Raw genomic sequence first — 19,035 nt, forward strand, 5'->3', positions numbered from 1 at the left:
TTCATATCAGGCAGCTGGATGCATCTCCCAATCCACCAGTGTGGACCAGCTCGTAACACAGTAATGAGTTAACTTTCAGAATGATCTACATAATTTATTTCCAGGCCCCACAGGAGGCTGCTAGAGCATTAATTAATATCAGGCCTAGCTATCAGCAGCCATCCCAGTGTGGGATTCCTTCTTGCTCCTATTTCTGGAACCCGTGGAATTTGATATGATGTGCAGCCCAAATGGAGTTCATTGGATGAGATGAAATCTATGTTTCACAGTCTTTAAGCTCTTGTTTGACTGTAAATCAATGGGGAAAAACAGATGTAAAAGTGTGTAAACTTGTTGCTATGGGCACCAGTGTTTTTTCTTTGTTACAAAATACTTTGTACGATCAGCATTTTTGATACGTTTACTTACTTCGCCACCTTTCTCTCTCTTTGTTTTCCCTCACAGAACTCAATACGGCACAATCTGTCGCTAAACAAATGTTTTCTCAAAGTGCCTCGCTCCAAAGATGACCCTGGAAAGGTAAGACTGACACACATTATTTTAATCACGGTCAGTTTAAGACTGCATGCAAGTGAGGAGAGGAAAAAAGAGAAAATGTGTTAAATTTCAACTAAGCAGACTCTGTTGGCTGAACACACGGCTGAAACATTTTTGGGGTGTGTGTGTCATGCTCTCCCTGGTAGAAAAATGTTACCTTTGAATGACTGCCAGGACTCTGACAGACTGAAAACGGAAGGAATGCTCATTTTCTCATGAACATCCTCACACACATGCATTTTAAATGTAGAATGAAATGGATCTTTATTTCATTATTATCTTTGAACCAACACAGGCAGTAGATGTAGATATATGAAGTAAAAGTTTTGGACAGAAAAGTGTAGAAGGGCAGAACAATTCCAGAAATGATCGTCCCTGAAGTGTTAAAAAAAAAATCTGCTCTCATTTGTTTCCAGCTCAGCTCTCCTCCTGTTTCCCTCCTCTATAAGAATATATAGTCAATGTTAATTTGACATTTAAATCTCAGTAGGACCACCTACTGTTGCTATTTTAACTCGATCTACTTCCCAATCTCAAGCGACATCAGCCTGATGAGAAAGATCCCCTGATGGCCTGCGTGGGGGTTTAAAGACCCTGACTCACAGGGGCAACTCGGTAACCTAGAACGTCTTTAAGATAAACTCAGATATGTAATAAATTCATTACACACAGAGAGGAATATGAATATTTCAAGTGTTTATTTTTGTTTGTTTTGGTGATATTTTGCATCAGACTAATCAAAAAAGGATTTATATATATATATAAGAAACGGACAGAAAAGTATGTCTCTGTATTATGCAGCATGTTTGTGACTCCTTTCACATGAATTATTGCATCAGTGCAGCGAGGCATGGCTGCTGAGGTGCTAAAAAAGCCAAGGCTGGTTTAACACTGATCTTCATCTTGTTAGCATTGTTGACTCTGTTATCTCATGTTTACACCATAGTTTCTCTATGGGGTTTAAGTCAGACCAGCGTTTGGTCAAAGTTGCACAGTGATACCATGGTCACTAATGGTCAAGATGGGTTTGGTGCTTTTGGCAATGTGGGCAGGTACCAAATCCTACTGGAAAATGAAATCAGAATCACTATGAAGCAGTGTTTCTCAAACTTTTTCAGGCTTGGGACCACTTGGCAAGCATTCACATTTGAAATTTGAAATTGCCCCCACAGTAACACGCAATCTATAGAACCTGAAATGAAAATATTCGTCTCTTAACTCATTGTCTTTGCTCATCGTAATGTGAAGGGTGTGTCTGTTTTGGATAAAACCATGAACAACTTGGGGCGTTTTGAGGTATTTACAGATTATGAAATTGTGGATTCTAAGCTTTCCAATGATGGAAAACGCATGGAAATCAAAAAAGTTCTTTACTACAAGAGTTGTGTGCGCTAATACCATTGTGGGCTGTTTGTAATCTAGAAGCATAATAAAAGAAAACTAGACTTGAGTTGCTTTGGCAAAAATAAACACTTTCTTTCAGTCAGTAGATAGCCCATTGTAAATAATTTTATTTTAGCTGTTCAGATGCAGTTAGTCAGCGTGGGGCGCAGACCTAGATCTTGATGCCTGTGGCGTGCTGTATTTCATAATAACGTTCAAAAACAAAAGCTCTAAAACTCACCCTGAGAAACTTTCCACCAGTATCTTTAGGTTTTCTTTTCAGTGACCAGGTCTTAAGCCACTAATCCATTATTATTTTTAAACACGATCCTTTAGTAAGCTAGCTGTAGTGTCGCACTTTGAGCTCATGTCAGAGCAAATGAACGGTTGTTTACATGCACTAGGTTGTGGACCACTGGTTATTAAATCACTGTGATTTTGTTGATCTTATTTTGAAATGTGACTGGATGCTCTGTTAAGAGAGGCAGGAGGAGACGGGACCTGCCATTATCATATCTAAGTGCTTAATAAGTCTTCTAATATTTATGACGTTAAGCTTGTGAAATTAGATAATTAAATGTAAGTCCGTTACCAGAGAAGGAATCTATCAATGTTTCTTCAAAATAAAGTCCAATTACATATATTAATTTCAGCTAACCAGGTGTGGCTCATGAAAAACGCCTACTATGTCTGCAGACACACCTGCTTCTCGAATGGGTTATGACTCACAATCTTAAGGCTGCAATTACATCTCAATTGCTTTTGGACACTTTCTCCTTCCACTCATCTTTTCATTGATATGCTGTATTACAGCACCCTGTGAACAATCTTTCAGCATGATATTTTTAAGCTTTAAATAATGATCTTCAACTTTAATTAACTTAAAATATATTGCTGTTTGTAATTAATCTATATATAAACATTTTTTAGCCAAATTACTCAAATAAGCCATTAAATGATGTTTTAATTTATTGAGATTGACCTGTACAGTGACGGTGTGCATAGGTCCAGCTATATGCAGCCAAACCCAGATATCATCTATGTCCTGCCGGAACACACACTACATATGCTCAGGCAGCAACACAAATAATTATATGCACACACCAACACACGCGTGAAGAGCTACACCAGGCTGTGTAGAGGATGGGGACTGAATGCTAATTTCTTGTTTTGCTGTAATCCTCTGATATTGACACTCCTGGGAGCTGCTCCACTAAATACAAAATAATCTATTGCAGTATGGATCCCATTCCAAATGCATGGCCAACATGTTCGCATCCTTAATGTTTAATTTGGAATTTTCCTCACTGCCTTTCCCCCCTGAAGACAACTTCAAAGAGCTGCTAGCCGGTCTTGATATGTTGCATCAATATTGTAATGTGGCAGGAATATGAGAACTGCTGGTTGCACGAGATAGGAGAGTCATGTCGCTCCCTGTCAGAGAGATGGTGTAAGAGATGACGGTTAGTACTGTGCACATGCAGAGGTAAGAAACGCAATGTGAAGTCTACCTGTAACAATCCTCATTTTTAATTGAGCTACGGCTTCATTCTTGTTTGTTTGTCACTCTGAAATTTACATTAAAAAGAGGAAGCAGGTGACGTAATTTATGCTGAGGCATGAAAATGAGCTGTGTCATTTGGAGGAAGAGAAGATCTGCTGTTGGGATCTGTTTTCATTGAACAAACAAAACAAACTTTACCTCCTTCGTCTTCTGACCACAGAGAACGCTGCGGCTTTGCTCTGTTTTTTCCCCAGACTTCGACACACTTGACTTGGCATTGCTACAGTATACTGCTGTATTTGTGAATAATTTAATGAGTCTTTATATATTATTCTTTTTTTTTCCTGCAAACTCTCTTGGGTTGAGCGAAGGGAAATGCAGAAACTCCCATCCCATGAGGGTTAACTTATTCCTCTCCCTCTCTCAATTAAAAGAAACAGCAACCAAGCTGAGCTTTGTCTGTGCGACAAAAAACTAAGAAGCATTCGGTCCGTTTTTAACCACTGCAGTATGAGAGAAGATCAAATGTAGAGATTTTGTCAAAACTTTTTTTGTCTCTAGATGAACCTCTCATCAGAGCGTGTGCTTTATTCAACCATGGCCTATATCTATATAGGAGTATCCATGTTTTTGCTTATTTATAGTGTGAATTATTTATCCTCTGAGGACAATATTAATTGACCTCAAAGCTGCACACATTCTTAAAGTTAGAATTTAAACCCACCAGATCCAGCCTCGGTGTGTGAGAGCTGTGGAAATAACACACTGGCTGGTGTAACCAGAGCAAAGCGGTGTGTTTTCTGGAGTTCTGGGGTCCAGCCTGTTGTTCTGAGAATCTCCTATGGAAATATCAATTATTCTCTCTGCTAAGGAAGTGATTTCCCAGGTGCTGATCTTATTTGATCTCGACAGTTGAGATCTTATCAGGAATTGTGTAAAATATTGAAAACAAATTCACAACCTATACAGCCTTAGGGTAGGAATCTTGCTCTTTATAAAGCTGAGCGTTATTCCTGTTGCCTTCCAGGTGGAATGCTATTGAAAAATAAATTAATTGAGGCCAAATGGAAAGGTAAATAATGCAGCTTGGTGGTGGAGTTCCCTCTTCTCCATTAGCCTTGCTCAGACCTTGAAGGGAGCAGCGAGGCAAGCCTATTTTCTTCATCCTTGGCAGCAGCGCTCGCTCTGGGTTCAGTACCTGAGGCCGAGGAAGCACAGCTGCAGGAAAGGCTTAACATTTTACCACCACCAGCCGCCCTCCGCCACCTCTCACCGAGGAGAGAAAGCCCAGCCTTTCTTCCTAACAAAGACCTCCTACACTCGGCACAACCTTTAACCACTTGGCTATCAGCTCCAATAAAGATTTCGGCTGATAGGGCAGACTGTGAAGGCAGAAGGGAAACTTCCTGACTTTCTTTTTCCTTTTCTTGGTTTCCTGTCTGGCCTTACACAAATTGTTTATAGACCACTGTAATAAAGTTATGAAAACAATCCTTGGTATCGGCTCACAGATCTGTTGTTTGTCTGCAGGGCTCCTACTGGGCCATTGACACCAACCCAAAGGAGGACGCTTTGCCGACTCGGCCAAAGAAGAGGCCACGGTCTGGAGAGCGGGTGAGTCGCTTCAAATCAAAAAGAAAACTCCTTTCTGCATCCGTCCTTAACTCAAGTGTTGAGATCAGCTTGGTTCAGTTTTTATTGAACCAAAAGTCATTTGACTTTTCTTTTCTCCTTTTTACTGTTTACAATTTCAATCAAAAGTTTAAATTTTCTTCAGAATCCAAATCAGGTCAAAATTCTACATATTCATTAGGTTTTGATCAAGGCCTTATTTCTGAGTCCATTCAATGATGACATTAAACTTACTTGACTGGGGACATTTGTACTGGTTTTCCAAGAAGTTGCACCTAATGAAAGACTTAGTGGTTTATGGATTGTCCATGCATGGGTTTTCTCCAGGTGCTTCGTCCAAAAACATGACTGGTAGGTTGATTGGGTACAACCTGTCCAGTTTGTACCCAACAACTGCTGGAGTCCAGGGACTCTGGGATCCTGAAAATAAAATCAGGTCTAGACTTTTTTCTAGTCTAGACTTTGGTTTCCCAAATTTGTTTCAAATAAGTTTCAGTTTGGGTCAGATTGTTGAAGCTTGGCAGCAATTATCTGTTTTAATTAGGACTGGGCGGTAAATCGATTTTGTCAATTGATCAAATTTTGGGGAAAAATTTTTTTTCACCAATACACCCCTTGTTTTTCCATAGTTCAGAATAATGTCAGCATATCCATTATTCTGACATTATTGTCTTGTTTGACAAGCTGTTTTACAGCTTCTATTTATGTGAACTTTGAACTCAGGTCAACTATGCAGCAATTTATAAGGGCCGGCTATTTTTTTATTTTTATTTTTATGAGAATAAAGTCTAATACAATAATTCTAGAATGAAGTCTTAATGTTACCAGAATAAAGTTGCAATATCAGGAGAACGAAGAAGTAATTTTATGAGAACTCCAACATGAAAAATCAATTATTTATCCAAGATTTTTTCCAATTAAAATGACTTTTTTCTCGAAATATTAAGATGTTCTTCTGGTAAAATTATGTCATTATTCTGCTAATATTATTACTAGATTTTTATGATTAAACAAAAATGACAATTCACAAAGATGATTGGGGAAAAAAGCCACTTTTTGAAAATATTTTTTGTCATTTGTCGTTTATATTTTTAGGAAAAAAATACAAGAAATCAATTAAAATCTGAAATTAAAATCTAGTATGGAAAAAATCTGAGATTTTATTTGTATGCCTTTTTGCCTAGTCTTAGTTCTAACAGGACAATAACCCCAAAGATGTGATAAATATGGTTTAAAAAAATAAAAACAGGCTATATTAATGTTATGGGAGGATCCTAATTTCACTTTTCTAGGACTTTACATACAGCTACTCTCCCTGTGGTTCATCTTTAAAACCCACACAGAAGAAAAACTGATTCAAATATATAACAGATGACAGATTAAACGTATATAGTGTTAAAAAAATTAATTACGGATTATCCTGAAAGCTGATAAATGCATAAAATGTACCATAATTAACTATTACAACTATTAGTATTTTGCTCATAACAATCTTTTCACCATTTTTCTTTTTAAACTGACTTCAGCTCAGCTTTAATTAAGCTTAGCAGCTGTCAAATAACCATCTACAAATATGTTAGACTTTGTTGATTGCAAAAGTGTTTGCTTTTTCTTCAGCTTGTTCAAGGACATTTTATCCAAATATTGGTGAGGTTGTATGTAAACATCTGAATCTTTAGTTGTATTGTGCATCCAGTTTTTATTAATCAAAACCACTGCAGTTGTTTAGTTTATAATGATTCAGCTCTGGAAAAGGCCACAGCTCAAATACATCAGTAGAATTATTGGCATCCATACCATAAGTAATTATGCAGGAGTTTTTTTATACTTGTACATATATCTGCAGGTTATTAAATACACTCTTTGCATTAGCCTGACTCTGGAGCATTGCTGAACACACACGGTGTGTTAAAGCAATTGATTAAGCTCATTAAGGACTCTAGTATGCATAAATCACACATTTGTCTGTTATGTTCATATAGACATGATGCAAAATAAAGCTTTACCATCAGTTTTCAGCAAAGCTCTCCTGTTGCAGTCCTGCTCATTTGAGTGCGACACAGAAGAGCGCACAAAGTGAAGAGAATGTTTTTCTGTAATTCAAACGCTCTGTGTTTAAACCCCTCCCCCACCGAGGCACAGTCTGCCCAAAAGGCTTTCCATTAAGAGTCACAGACATTGAAATTGAGTTTTTCTCTTTTTTGAAATCTCATTTATGTTTATCGTGAATTTAAAAAAGTGGTATTGTTGGCAGCCAATCCTCTTACAGTAAGCAGTTTTGGGAGACGGGCATAGCAGAGTTATCTCTGACAACACTGCATATACGGCAAGAAGAGGGCATGTATGTGCAACACTGTATGTCTGATTGGGAGTGAGAGGAAGGGGGGATCTTTTTAAAAAAATCTCACTTCAAAGATGACCTAAATAAAGGTGTTGCTCCATTCTGGTTTTATATTTGGTATCTTCCAGATGCATCTGGTGTTAGTTTATGTGTTTATACCTTTAATATAGGCTGCTCTATTCAGCCCTCTGTGGTGAGATCCTGTGTTTGTAATAATTGGATTATTATTATAATTTTTTTTATTATTGTTCTGCCTCTACAACCCCCTCTCTCCTCCCCACCTCCACAGGCTTCCACACCATACAGCCTGGATTCAGAGTCTTTGGGGATGGACTGTATGATCTCTGGAAGTGCCTCTCCAACGCTGGCAATCAACACTGTGACTAACAAGGTACTACAGCAAGCCATCCAGCCTCCAGCTCCAACACACACCTGGCTCCACGACTGCACCCTGACCCCGCCCACTTCTCCAACCACCTACAGCACTATTCCCCACAGAGAGAGGCACACTCTCGTGGAGGGGAGATGCTGGCACTCACAAGCATCTGCTCATGTGCCTAAAGCTTCTCTCCTCTGCAACCCACACCAAAATACACAACTAACTGCCTCTGTTCTACTTCTTTCCTGCACAACAACCAGACTCCTGTAATGTTCTGCATAGAAATCCAATGCTCACACTGATACTGAGACATTATACGTTCTTATCCACTTGAAACAGAGCGCTTCTCATGCTCTGTGTCATTTGTGAAACTCGAGGCTCCGGGGCCAAATCCGGCCCGCCATAGTTTTTTGTGTGGCCCTCTAAATAGAGGGACACATGACTAGAAGCTTCAAGATGAGAGTTGTGTCTTAAATATGATCTTGTCAGTCAAATCAAAGCAGCTTTTATCCATTTACTCCCAAATTACATCAATTAGTCCGTTCAGTTTTTTGAGATTCCTTGATTGTGGAAATTCACATAAAATCAACACATCCCCGCACTTTATTTAGGGTTGTCGCAATAAGCAATAAAACAATTAATCACGTGATAAATGGAAACAAACTAAATAATTTCCATTTGCATGATTTATCTTTTTTTTTCTTTCTTTCCTCCAAAAACTGGATAAGTCTTTCAACTAGCGCTATTTTGAAGGACTTCATAATTCATCTCATTTAATTCTGTGCTTTTGTTTATTTTTGATATTTAAAACGTCTTTGAGTTCCAGTGTTAAATGTTCTCTAGAATTTAAAGTTAATAGATTTTTGAGAATGCGTTCTTGCATTGTTATGACATCAAAATTATATTACTTGAAAATGATCTCAAAGCAACAATATTATCGTTTATCTCAATAACTTCTGGGACAATTTATTGTAGAACAAAATTTATTGTGACTGGCCTACTAATACATAATTGTGACTTAAAGCTGGACTTTATGGCTGAAAGATTTATCACCATATAAAAGTTTCATATCAGTCAATATCAATAATTGTCTGTCAATAATTATTAATTAGTTTTTGTTTTAAATACCTGAAATATTGCCAAACTGGTGGCGTGACCTTTTTCTGTTTTGTCCAACACCGTTGTGTTTTATCTTTAAGCAGTTATAAGGCACGGTGGCGAAACCTTAAACTGCTGCTGCGCAAGTTACTCAGCAGGTTGTTGCTAGGTAACCAAAGGGTGAGTGTGTTGCTAGGTAACCAAGAATGAATCAATTGATTCCACCAAACCTGCTTAGCTCTCTGTGAGAGGTTGAGCCGCTAAAGCTTTTTGTTTTCCTACATCTCCCAGAGTTCATGAATATTCTATGAGATCATCTATTGATATAGACACTCGTCTATTGTGATATATATTATTGATTAACTGTACTTTTTTTTTGCAAACTTTCTTCAAAAATGGTCAAAAACATCAGGTCTATGTGATGCTTATTCCCACCTGCAGGTGGCGATACTTCTTGATTCTACTAAGTTGCTGCCTCAGCCTTACTTGATGTCACGTTATAGTCCGTGATCGATGTGGAGAGTAACTAAAAGTGGCACTTAAAGTCACACATTAGCGCAAATATTTATAAATTAGCATCACAAAATCTGTGATTTTTATTGCAAAAAAATCACAAAAACAATCATGAAATCCTAGAGTGACTAATCAATGGGAAAGATGTTTGACATGATTTGATTTTAAGAAATACTTATTGCATGCAGATACAGCTATGTATTGGTATTTTAACAGTTTAATGGGTTTTATCAATGCATCTGGCACCACAAGCCCTAGAGGACATCCATGATCTTGATGCGGCCCAAAGTGATGAGTTTGACACTCGTTACGAAGCTCAGGCTTCGCTCAGAGGTATTTGGCATTTTGTGACCAACTACAGGTGATCCCCTCCACCCCCGCTGACAACTGCCTGCTCTGTTTTTTCTTTACATCTGTAAAAGCTTAGAAGCACTTATACATCACAGAGCAAAGCTACAGGGACCGCTAGCTGTTAGCCGTGAGTATGTGTCTCTCTCTGAAATTTAAATAGGCTTTTTAACCTTAAGCTCTCATCCTCTGGGCCCAGTGGGGGCAGCTCTCAGGAGCACTTTTAAAAAGCCTACAAGAGTCGCTTATTCATTTGCTGCAAGCACTACAAATAATAAAAAAAAAGATTTAACATTAGCGCGGCGCTCATAGGAAATATGAGTTGGTGTTGTGTGTCAGGGACTTATGAAGGCTGAGCATATGTCTGCTGTGTTGCAGCAAGTGTGTACATGTACAATAGATTACCGTATGTTATAGTTTTTTAGCTGGTTTTGACAAGTGTCAGACTATTTGCTGCAGGCTGTGTCTTTGAACTAAACTGGATTTTTTTTTTTTACGTCTCTGTAACAGAAATGTTCTCAAACTCAGATATTGGGCGCTTTGTGAAATTATTCACATTCATTCACATTATTTCACTTCATTAAAACCCCCAACCAAATGTATTTAGATGGTCAGATAGACCAATTCAATTGAAAGAAACTTTTACAAAATGTGATCTTCAAAGAGTCATTGTGGATGGTGATGCTATGGGATGGAAAGACTTCCAGTAGCAGTTGGTGTTGTCACAAATCTGAAGATTGTTGTTTAGCAAGTCTCCTGACTGTCTTACAATGCAGGTCAAAATCCTGGCAGCAGAAACGATATGTCACAGTAACATGGACGACATCATCAGTTGTTGGCGATTACAGCTAACCAACCTCAATTGCTTTTGGAAACCCAGACTGAGAGATGTTGCAGTCGGGGATATAATCCTCGCCCTATCTGATAGTTGGAAGAGATTGGTTGAATTTGACGTGCATCATAACTTTCCAAAAATATAAAAAAGTGAGAACAAAAATCCTGGAATAATTGTCCAAAAATCAATGTTTCACCCAGAAACATCAACAGAAGTTTACACAAAACAAATCAGAACCAGCATAGCAGAGCTACTCCAACATGTTGCCATCATGAACGGCACACTTCTCTAATGTAGCACTGAGAATGTGATACAAGTTGCTTTTAGTGATATTTGGAACATAGATGTGATATTTATTCTGTTTTATTTTACCTCCAAAAGAACTTTAATATAACCATGTTCCAGTTCTAAGTTTTAAAAAAGAGTTATTTGCTAAGTGATATGCTGAGTGACTTCGCTAACAATTACCATTGTAATCTGATGGTAATAAATTTCTCACTACATTGTAGCTGCATTATGTACAACAGTGTGCTGCAGATTAATGACAAAAATAATCAGAAATTCAAATAAACTGTCGCTGTTTACATCGGCTAATTTTGTGCACAAGATGACCATGTAAGATTTTGAGGTCTGGATTGGTGAGATATTTATAACTTTATTCAAATAGAATTATGATTTTTAGGGACTTTGTTGATGATTCTGTCTTGGAAATTTCAACTTCTGAGTTCAAATGAAATACAGTACAGACCAAAGGTTTGGACACACCTTTCTAATTCAATGGGTTTTCTTTATTTTCATGACTATTTATAAGGCAAGAAATCCCACTTATTAACCTGACAGGGCACACCTATGAAGTGAAAACCATTTCAGGTGACTACCTCTTGAAGCTCATCAAGAAAATGCAGAGTGTGTGCAAAGCAGTAATCACAGCAAAAGGTTGCTACTTTGAAGAAACTAGAATATAAGGGCTATTTTCAGTTGTTTTACACTTTTTTGTTAGTGCATATTTCCACATGTGTTATTCATAGTTTTGATGCCTTCAGTGTGAATCTACAATGTCAATAGTCATGAAAATAAAGGAAACTCATTGAATTAAAAGGTGTGTCCAAACTTTTGGTCTGTACTGTACATTATTAAACTGTGTCCTTCAAAGGCCAGTGGAAAAGTTTTTTATTTTTATTAAAGTTTTAAGGACTTGTTTTGCTGTGGTATTGAAAAGTCTCTCGATTTACAGTCAAATATTTTAGGTCAAAGCAGACTAATATGTTAGCATCACCCAGACTTATCTCCAATAGATAATCTATGGCTTGATTTGAAAATTGATTGTCAGACACTCCCCATCCAATCTGACTGATCTGTTTCGCAAGAACATTTGCTTAAAAAGTCTTGATTTGTGAACGTGGTGCAGACATGTCTCAGCAAATTTAAAGCTTTGATTGCATTGACAAGAGAGATTGAAGGCATTTTTCATTTCAAACCAGCCATTTTGTCTCCGTTTTGGAAATATGCTCTACTTTTTTTTATTATTATCTATCTCATAAAGTCACATTGAAGCTAGTGTTTACAACAGAACAGAACTGTAAGGGAAGATGACACTTTTTCTGAGTCCACAACACCAACATTGACCACATAATGGAGCCCTGATGTTAAGTGTTGACAGTGAAGCCCAGACTCTGCCGCCAAGTGCAAAAAAAAAGAAAAAAAAGTGAAATGGCGTAGATGAGCAAGAAGATTATAAAATAACCCGACACTTGTGCTGTTGATGAGCAACAGGTTTTTCTTTGTTTTCCTTCTGTTTGTTTGATTGTGTTTTTGTAGAGCAGAAGACAGAATGAGCCACAGATCTGAGGCCCAAACTCCTAGGAGAGGGCTTGTTTCTAACTGCTTTACACTGTAAACACACGACAGGCCACGCCTCTTTCGGTGCGCCGTGCCAAGCCACAGGAATTCCCTCTCTCTGTTTTTCTCTCTTGTCTTTCTATTCCAGTCTCTCTCCCTCTTTCCCTCCTTCCCGCCTTCCCCGACAGGCCAATGGGAGAGGCCTGCAGGGTGACTACTGAACCAGCAGGATCCTCTGCTCTCTTTCTGTCGTCTGTAGGACGCTACATGCTAAATTTCTTCCTTTTGTCCTCTTCTCATGGAGAGCTCTCTTCTGTGGGAACCCAAGACTGTGCTGTGAATGTGTTGAAATTTCACCACTGAAGTGTGGTGGCTGAGCAGAGGAAGGGATTGTTGTAATTAGGCTTATTTACAGATGAACACTCCTCTTCTTTTCTGTCACGTGTCTGTCGTCTCTCTTTTCCTCTGTTCAATCCTGCATGCAGGGATTGTGCTCTGGTGTTGTTGGAGACACCTGGGCCAATCTTGCTTTGATTCCATAATCCATGTCTCATGCTGTAGATTAGCCCCCATCCATGTAAAAGACACCTCTGGCTTTTTACTTAATTCACTGCTAAGAATAGATCTCTGACTCAGTAGCCTAATAACCATGCACAGCATTTACTGCGGCGCTGCTCCTGCCTGCATGAACCTGTCTGCGTGTGTTTATGTGCGCTCTTCTACCTGTGTGTGCACACTTAATTGTATTTAAGTGTTTTTGCCGTATGTAAGTGCAAGCTCGTACGTTTTGTGGGTAAGCTTCGACTCTGTTAGGCTGTTGATGCATGCTTTAAGTGGGTGTCCTCACTCAGGGGACTCAGGGGCTTGACTAAACCACAGAGCAGCGAGGTTTTTCAAATCATCACACACTTTATGGTTGAGTAGAGTAAAAATAGGTTGTGGTGAGAAACTTGAGACATAAAAGCCTGTTTTATGACTTCATTAAACAACATTTATGTTTCTGTGGCACTGTGTTTTTGATTAGCATTGTCGAGCTGATTACGTAGATGTGCTCGAGTCTATATCCTCAGCTGCTCATTCAGTTTTTTCTTCACGCTAACAAGCACTGCTAACAAACTCTTCGTACCACAGAGTTTCTATGCAGTCAGAAAAAGAATGCAAAAGTATCAAATTAGACCCCCAACCTCACATAGTCTGGATAATGAGGGATAAAAAACCTAGTTTGGAAAATTTTTCCGTTTACAGATTATTTCTTTTTCCATTTTCTAAAAGTTCCCCATCTGTGTATCTGTCCATCCATCCATCCATCCATCCATCCATCCATCCATCCATCCATCCATCCATCCATCCATCCATCCATCCATCCATCCATCCATCCATCCATCCATCCATCCATCCATCCACATGCTTACTTACACATAGTTACACTTACATACTTACTCTCTGTTTTTTGTACATGCAAGTAAGTACGTACATGCACTTACTTGCATGTACGTACTTACTTGCATACACCTACTTATATTTATATACCCTCAATTAAACTTACATACTTTTAGATACACATACTTATACATACTTATTTACCATTGTGTACTTTTACTTACACTTACATTTATATACTCTTACACATACATACTTTTACATACTTGCATGTACGTACACATATTTGCGTACACATAATTACACTCACACTTGCATACTTTTACTCACACCTACATACATTTACTTAAAGAAGTACTTTTACGTACACTCATGTACACATACTTGCACCTACTTATTCACATTTACATTTAATTACTTTTACTTAAACTTGTACTTAAACTTTTGTACACTTAGTTACTTACTTACACTGGCATACTTTTACATGCACATTCTTACACATATTTACTTTTACTTGCATACTTTTTACCTCCACCTATTTTTGTATTTTTACTTACATAGTTATGTCCTTTCACCTGTCTTGCTATCCTAAAAGAATGTCCAGACCTGTAATGTTGAATTTGGACATATTGACACACAAACACAGTGTGGGAACCCTGGTACCAGTGCAGGAGCCAAGCTCCATTTTAATGGCTTAATGTATCTGGGCTCTAACTCTGCGTCCTGGAAGTGAACCAACATGTTTGTCAGCGGGCCAAACATCAGTCTGAGCAGAGGAAGAAGTCAGGGCTGCCCTGGTTTCCCCAGCTCCTGTGGAGGCTGTGTGGCAGCTCGCTGCGTCTCTGCAGAAACACTAGAGGCTTCAGTCCACCGCCGCTGCTGCTGCTGGGAGGCAGGATGTTGGCAGGGCCAGGTCGGCCTGAAGACTCTGCTGCTGCTGTCTCATTGTGCTCAGCACAGAGCCCGCTCTGTTCCGATCGCAGTGATGAGCAGAAGCCACCATGCTGCACTCAGTCATGGATCAGCACACACAGACAGGCTCACGCAGACACACACCAGTCTTAAAATACCAGGCTCTTCTCCTCCACTGCAGCAGCCATCAGTGCATTACTGCCATTCCTTTCTGGCAAAACAAACCTCAGCACACACGCTAACCTCTCTGGGATTTATCACATTCATTATCTGGATTGTGCTTACTGTTGTCCTCAGAGTCTGATGAGCACTTTATTAGGCGTCGGTGGGGGGAACAGAACCTTCTTAGATGATAATTAAGATTGTCGTCCTGAAGTGCTTCAGCTAGTTTCGCTCCTACACTGAAAGGTCAGCGTCTCGGCTGCACTGAAATCCTTTGTTAGCTGTCCCAAACCGATTTGCGCTCGGTGAGCAGATGTGGCTGACATTGCCAGTGCCCTGACCTTTAGCGGTGGGAATGTCTCAGCTGTTTCCAGACTCCCTTTTACAAAACCCCTCAGTGGCTGTGGACTGCGTTAAGCAGCACCCTGTGGCTCCCATACCCCCCGAAAAAAACCACACACACCCAAAGGGCTTTATGGTTTTTATATAAATTTAATTATTTAATGTCTTCTTTTTCTTATGCGTTTGTGTGTTTATGTTTTTCAGGTGGCGTTGTACAACACAGACCAGGAAGGTAGCGATAGTCCGAGAAGCAGCCTTAACAACAGCCTGTCTGATCAGAGTCTAGCCTCTGTCAATCTCAACAGTGTGGGCAGCGTTCACAGCTACACACCGGTAAGAACAATGTCATATTTGTCTGTTTGGAAAACAGATTTCTAGAAGTGCAAAAAGATTCAAAGCACCAGCTTGTATCTCAAACTGTGTTATTTCTTTTAATGTGAGGTACAAGCCACACATGATCACAATCATCTGTAGTAACACATTGATGTAACGGGGGCATATGCTGGTTGTTTCACCCCTTCGCTGTTTAAAAAAAACCCAAAATGTAGTTTTTTGGTTTTTTTTACATAACCAGAGATGTTTTTGTCCCCCTTTGCCAGCAGCTCAAGTAAAGTACTTTTTTACATCCTGATCCTAATCTGCTTTAAGGAAGTGTGGTTAAGTTTCATATCAATCATATTTTACGAGAAATTTCTGCATTTTATAATCTCTAAAATTCATGGAAATGTTTAACTTTAAATGATAATACAAGGGTGTGTATTTAAATTAATACAAATTGATGTTAACACTTGGCTACAAAATTGGGGTAAAACTGACCTACCACCAAAAAAAAACTATATAATAAACGTTAATGTTTTTATTTCTTATGCCTCTGAGAAATTCCTCCTTTCTTTGCATTTTCCTTCCAAGGAGCCAGACTTCCCTGGAAATATCAAGTTGTGTTGATTTGTAGTTCACCAGGCTTTCAGGAGTACCTTTAGTTTTTTTTTTTCAACTAATCACTTGCTGGCTTTTTCATGAAGGATGTTTTAAGTCAGACCTTTGAATAGACAATAGACAGACATAAAGGCCAACTAAACTGAACCAGTGACATCTCTACAAATAACAGGCAAGTTAACAGACAGTTTTAACATTTTACTAATTACTGCCAATCTTAAATGGTGGTTTATTTATTTTATTAGTTGTATTTGTAGAAAAATATCAAAGATATTATTAAATCATTACCAATGTAGTGATTCAGTGAACGTTATTAACTGAAAACTTGACATACAGATAATTGACATGTTGAAGAATGATGCATTTCTCAGCTTTTTTTCAGTTCTTGTGGATTATTAACCCAGATGCTTTGCCTTTATTTCTCCACATTACTGATTTTTAATCACATTACTCTGGTGTAATGCAAGAACTGCAGGTCTATAATTTAAGATACCAGTTTTTTTGTTTTATTTTTCTGCTATCAGGCTGGTAAATTATTCATAACTGACCGCTTGGCCAGATGCCTTGGTGTTAAATTTATCTTTAAATTCCTAAACTTTTCAACAAAGGATGTCTTGGCAGATGAAGTGTCTGATTCGATATGAAAGGAACCAGGGTTAGAAAAGCATAAACTAAACTGCCAACAAATGCCAATTTCTCCTACATGTTTTTTACAATAAACCACTTTATCAGTGTGCTCACTGAAGGAAATTGTATACCAATGTGTGGGAAAGATTTAATGAGAAACAAATCATCAGAAGTGCAAAAACTACTTTTTTATTGCACCTATCACTAAGTTTTACATTTTAGGCAGACATATTGGATATATTTAACTTTTCAGAACCCTTTTTTTTTTTTTAATCTTTCCAGCTTCAGACTTTCATCCTGTCCTTCAACCAGTCCTATGATCCATTTTCCTTATTCCCAAGTCTTGCTGCACTATTTTAAAATGTCTGCCAGTGCAATGCTACTTGGAAATCCTATTTATGGAGGTGAAGCTTGCACTGTGGGAGTTTGACAGAACCAGCAAATAAAACATAAATAAACCAGAACACATGAATTATATCTGTTAATGATGTGTTTAATATTAAGGTTGCTTTCATCTGCTTTGCGTAGACATGCACCGATCCAATATAAATATCTTTATCAGCCCTGATACTGAAAAATGTTCTAGATCGGGTATTTGTGACAATCTGCCCGATTCATAGGGGCAGATTTATTCAGTCTAATTCTATGGTTCGTGCTTGAGCGACGTCAAGATTTATTTATGTTATATATATGTAGAACTCCTAATTGTACTTTCTGAACAAATTGAAACAAAGTTTCTTCATTTTTTTACGAAGGTTGTCAATCGATTGTTTTTGTCCATTTCAGTTTCTTTATTATTTATTTTACATTGGCTGTTATACTCTTAATTGCACTGACTGAACAAATTAAAGTTACTACATGTTCAACCAAGCTATTAGTGTAGCTACTAGCTATTGTGAACCTATTATTGTACTTAAGTGTGCTGTACTGGTGCAGAGTTACCGCATAAATTTGTAAATCAGTACTTTTATGTCTGTTTTTAAAAAAAAAGAAACGTTTGAAGTCAATTCAGCACAGTTTCTCTGTATTGGATCGGTATCAGCTGATCCTAAACCACAGATATTTTTATCAGTATCGAAAGAAAGAAAAGTGGATCCTGCATTGCTAAAACAGATCTGAAAATGTTACAAATGTTGCAATTTTAGTCCCGAATTGAAGAGCTTACCAACAGTCTTTATTCTCAGAAGACAACAGACTTCAGTGAAAAAAAAAAGAACATATCAAGGAAATAAATAAGATTCAAAGTAGAGCTGACAGAGGTAAAATTTGGAAAATGTGTTTTAAATTGATTGCCAGTATCTGTTCATATCTAACAGCACAATAAATCTCAGGAAATTCTGATCTGACCTGTTTTGGTGGTCAGTCCTTTTTCTGTAGATTCCCCTGCCGAAGAACAATTTTAAATAAATCAGTGCTAATTGCCATTTAATATAACTAAAATTAATGTATATTTCTCTCATCGGGTTTTCCAGAAGCTAAGACCCGTCTTAAGGAACCTGCAAATCAGCACGCAGTGTTACAAAATAAATCTAAGGTTTTAAATAGTTGCTTTGCTTGTTTTCAGCCCATCTTGGTTTTGGCAGATAGCGATTAACTGCAAGAAATCTGATGAGAATCCTGTATGATTAATAATTTGTTTCTGCAGGGGAAATAGAGGAAGGCCAATGTACAAAGCTAAAGATATGTCTTAAAATCTCTTTGCTGCTTATGAAATTCAGCAAAGTTTTAAGTTTCTCGATCAAACTTGAACTGGAACTGTCGGCCTGTAGTGCACTGTTCCACTTCTGGAACTGTGCAAAAAACAAATTTGCGATAAAGCTGCCAAAATCCAAAACCCCACAGAAATCCTGAAGGAATATTGATCAATAGCAAGAAAGCAGAGCGTAAATTAATTAAAGGTGCTCTAGAACTTTTGCACTGTAGCCTTTTTCTTTTTAGTTCAGAGTAGTAAATTGTACATTTTGATCAATAGTTTTTATCTGCTGGAGAGCCACGGTTCAAAAAGGAATAAAAACGAAACCCTGTGAGTCGTACAAAGCGGTCTGTATCCTGTATGAGAGTTGATGGGAAAGCCCCAGGAGGTTTTGTTCAGAGGAGCCAGCTGCAGACGGCAATAGACCGAGGTTCAGGGTGGACATGAGCGAGAGTACAACATCAGGAACAGGGTTAAGAGAAACAAAGAAAATTGCGCTCACTCCTGGAAGCCAGACAAAGAGAAGCTCTCCCTCTGATGTCCTCCCACCAGAGATGCCCCCTCTTTGGTGTGG

At 38.3% G+C, this 19,035-nt stretch overlaps 1 protein-coding gene across 1 annotated transcript in view; it reads left to right on the forward strand.

The window, feature by feature from the left end:
- The window catches only part of foxj3 (forkhead box J3), a 105,229-nt gene that overhangs the window by 71,629 nt on the left and 14,565 nt on the right, over positions 1-19,035 (forward strand). The window contains exons 3-6 of the mRNA XM_032549915.1: positions 445-519; positions 4,955-5,038; positions 7,687-7,788; positions 15,410-15,538. Coding sequence (XP_032405806.1) covers positions 445-519; positions 4,955-5,038; positions 7,687-7,788; positions 15,410-15,538 — 390 coding nt within the window. The remainder of the gene's footprint in view (positions 1-444; positions 520-4,954; positions 5,039-7,686; positions 7,789-15,409; positions 15,539-19,035) is intronic.

The sequence above is a fragment of the Xiphophorus hellerii genome, chromosome 20 (genome assembly GCF_003331165.1).
Source record: "Xiphophorus hellerii strain 12219 chromosome 20, Xiphophorus_hellerii-4.1, whole genome shotgun sequence".
Lineage (NCBI taxonomy): Eukaryota > Metazoa > Chordata > Actinopteri > Cyprinodontiformes > Poeciliidae > Xiphophorus > Xiphophorus hellerii.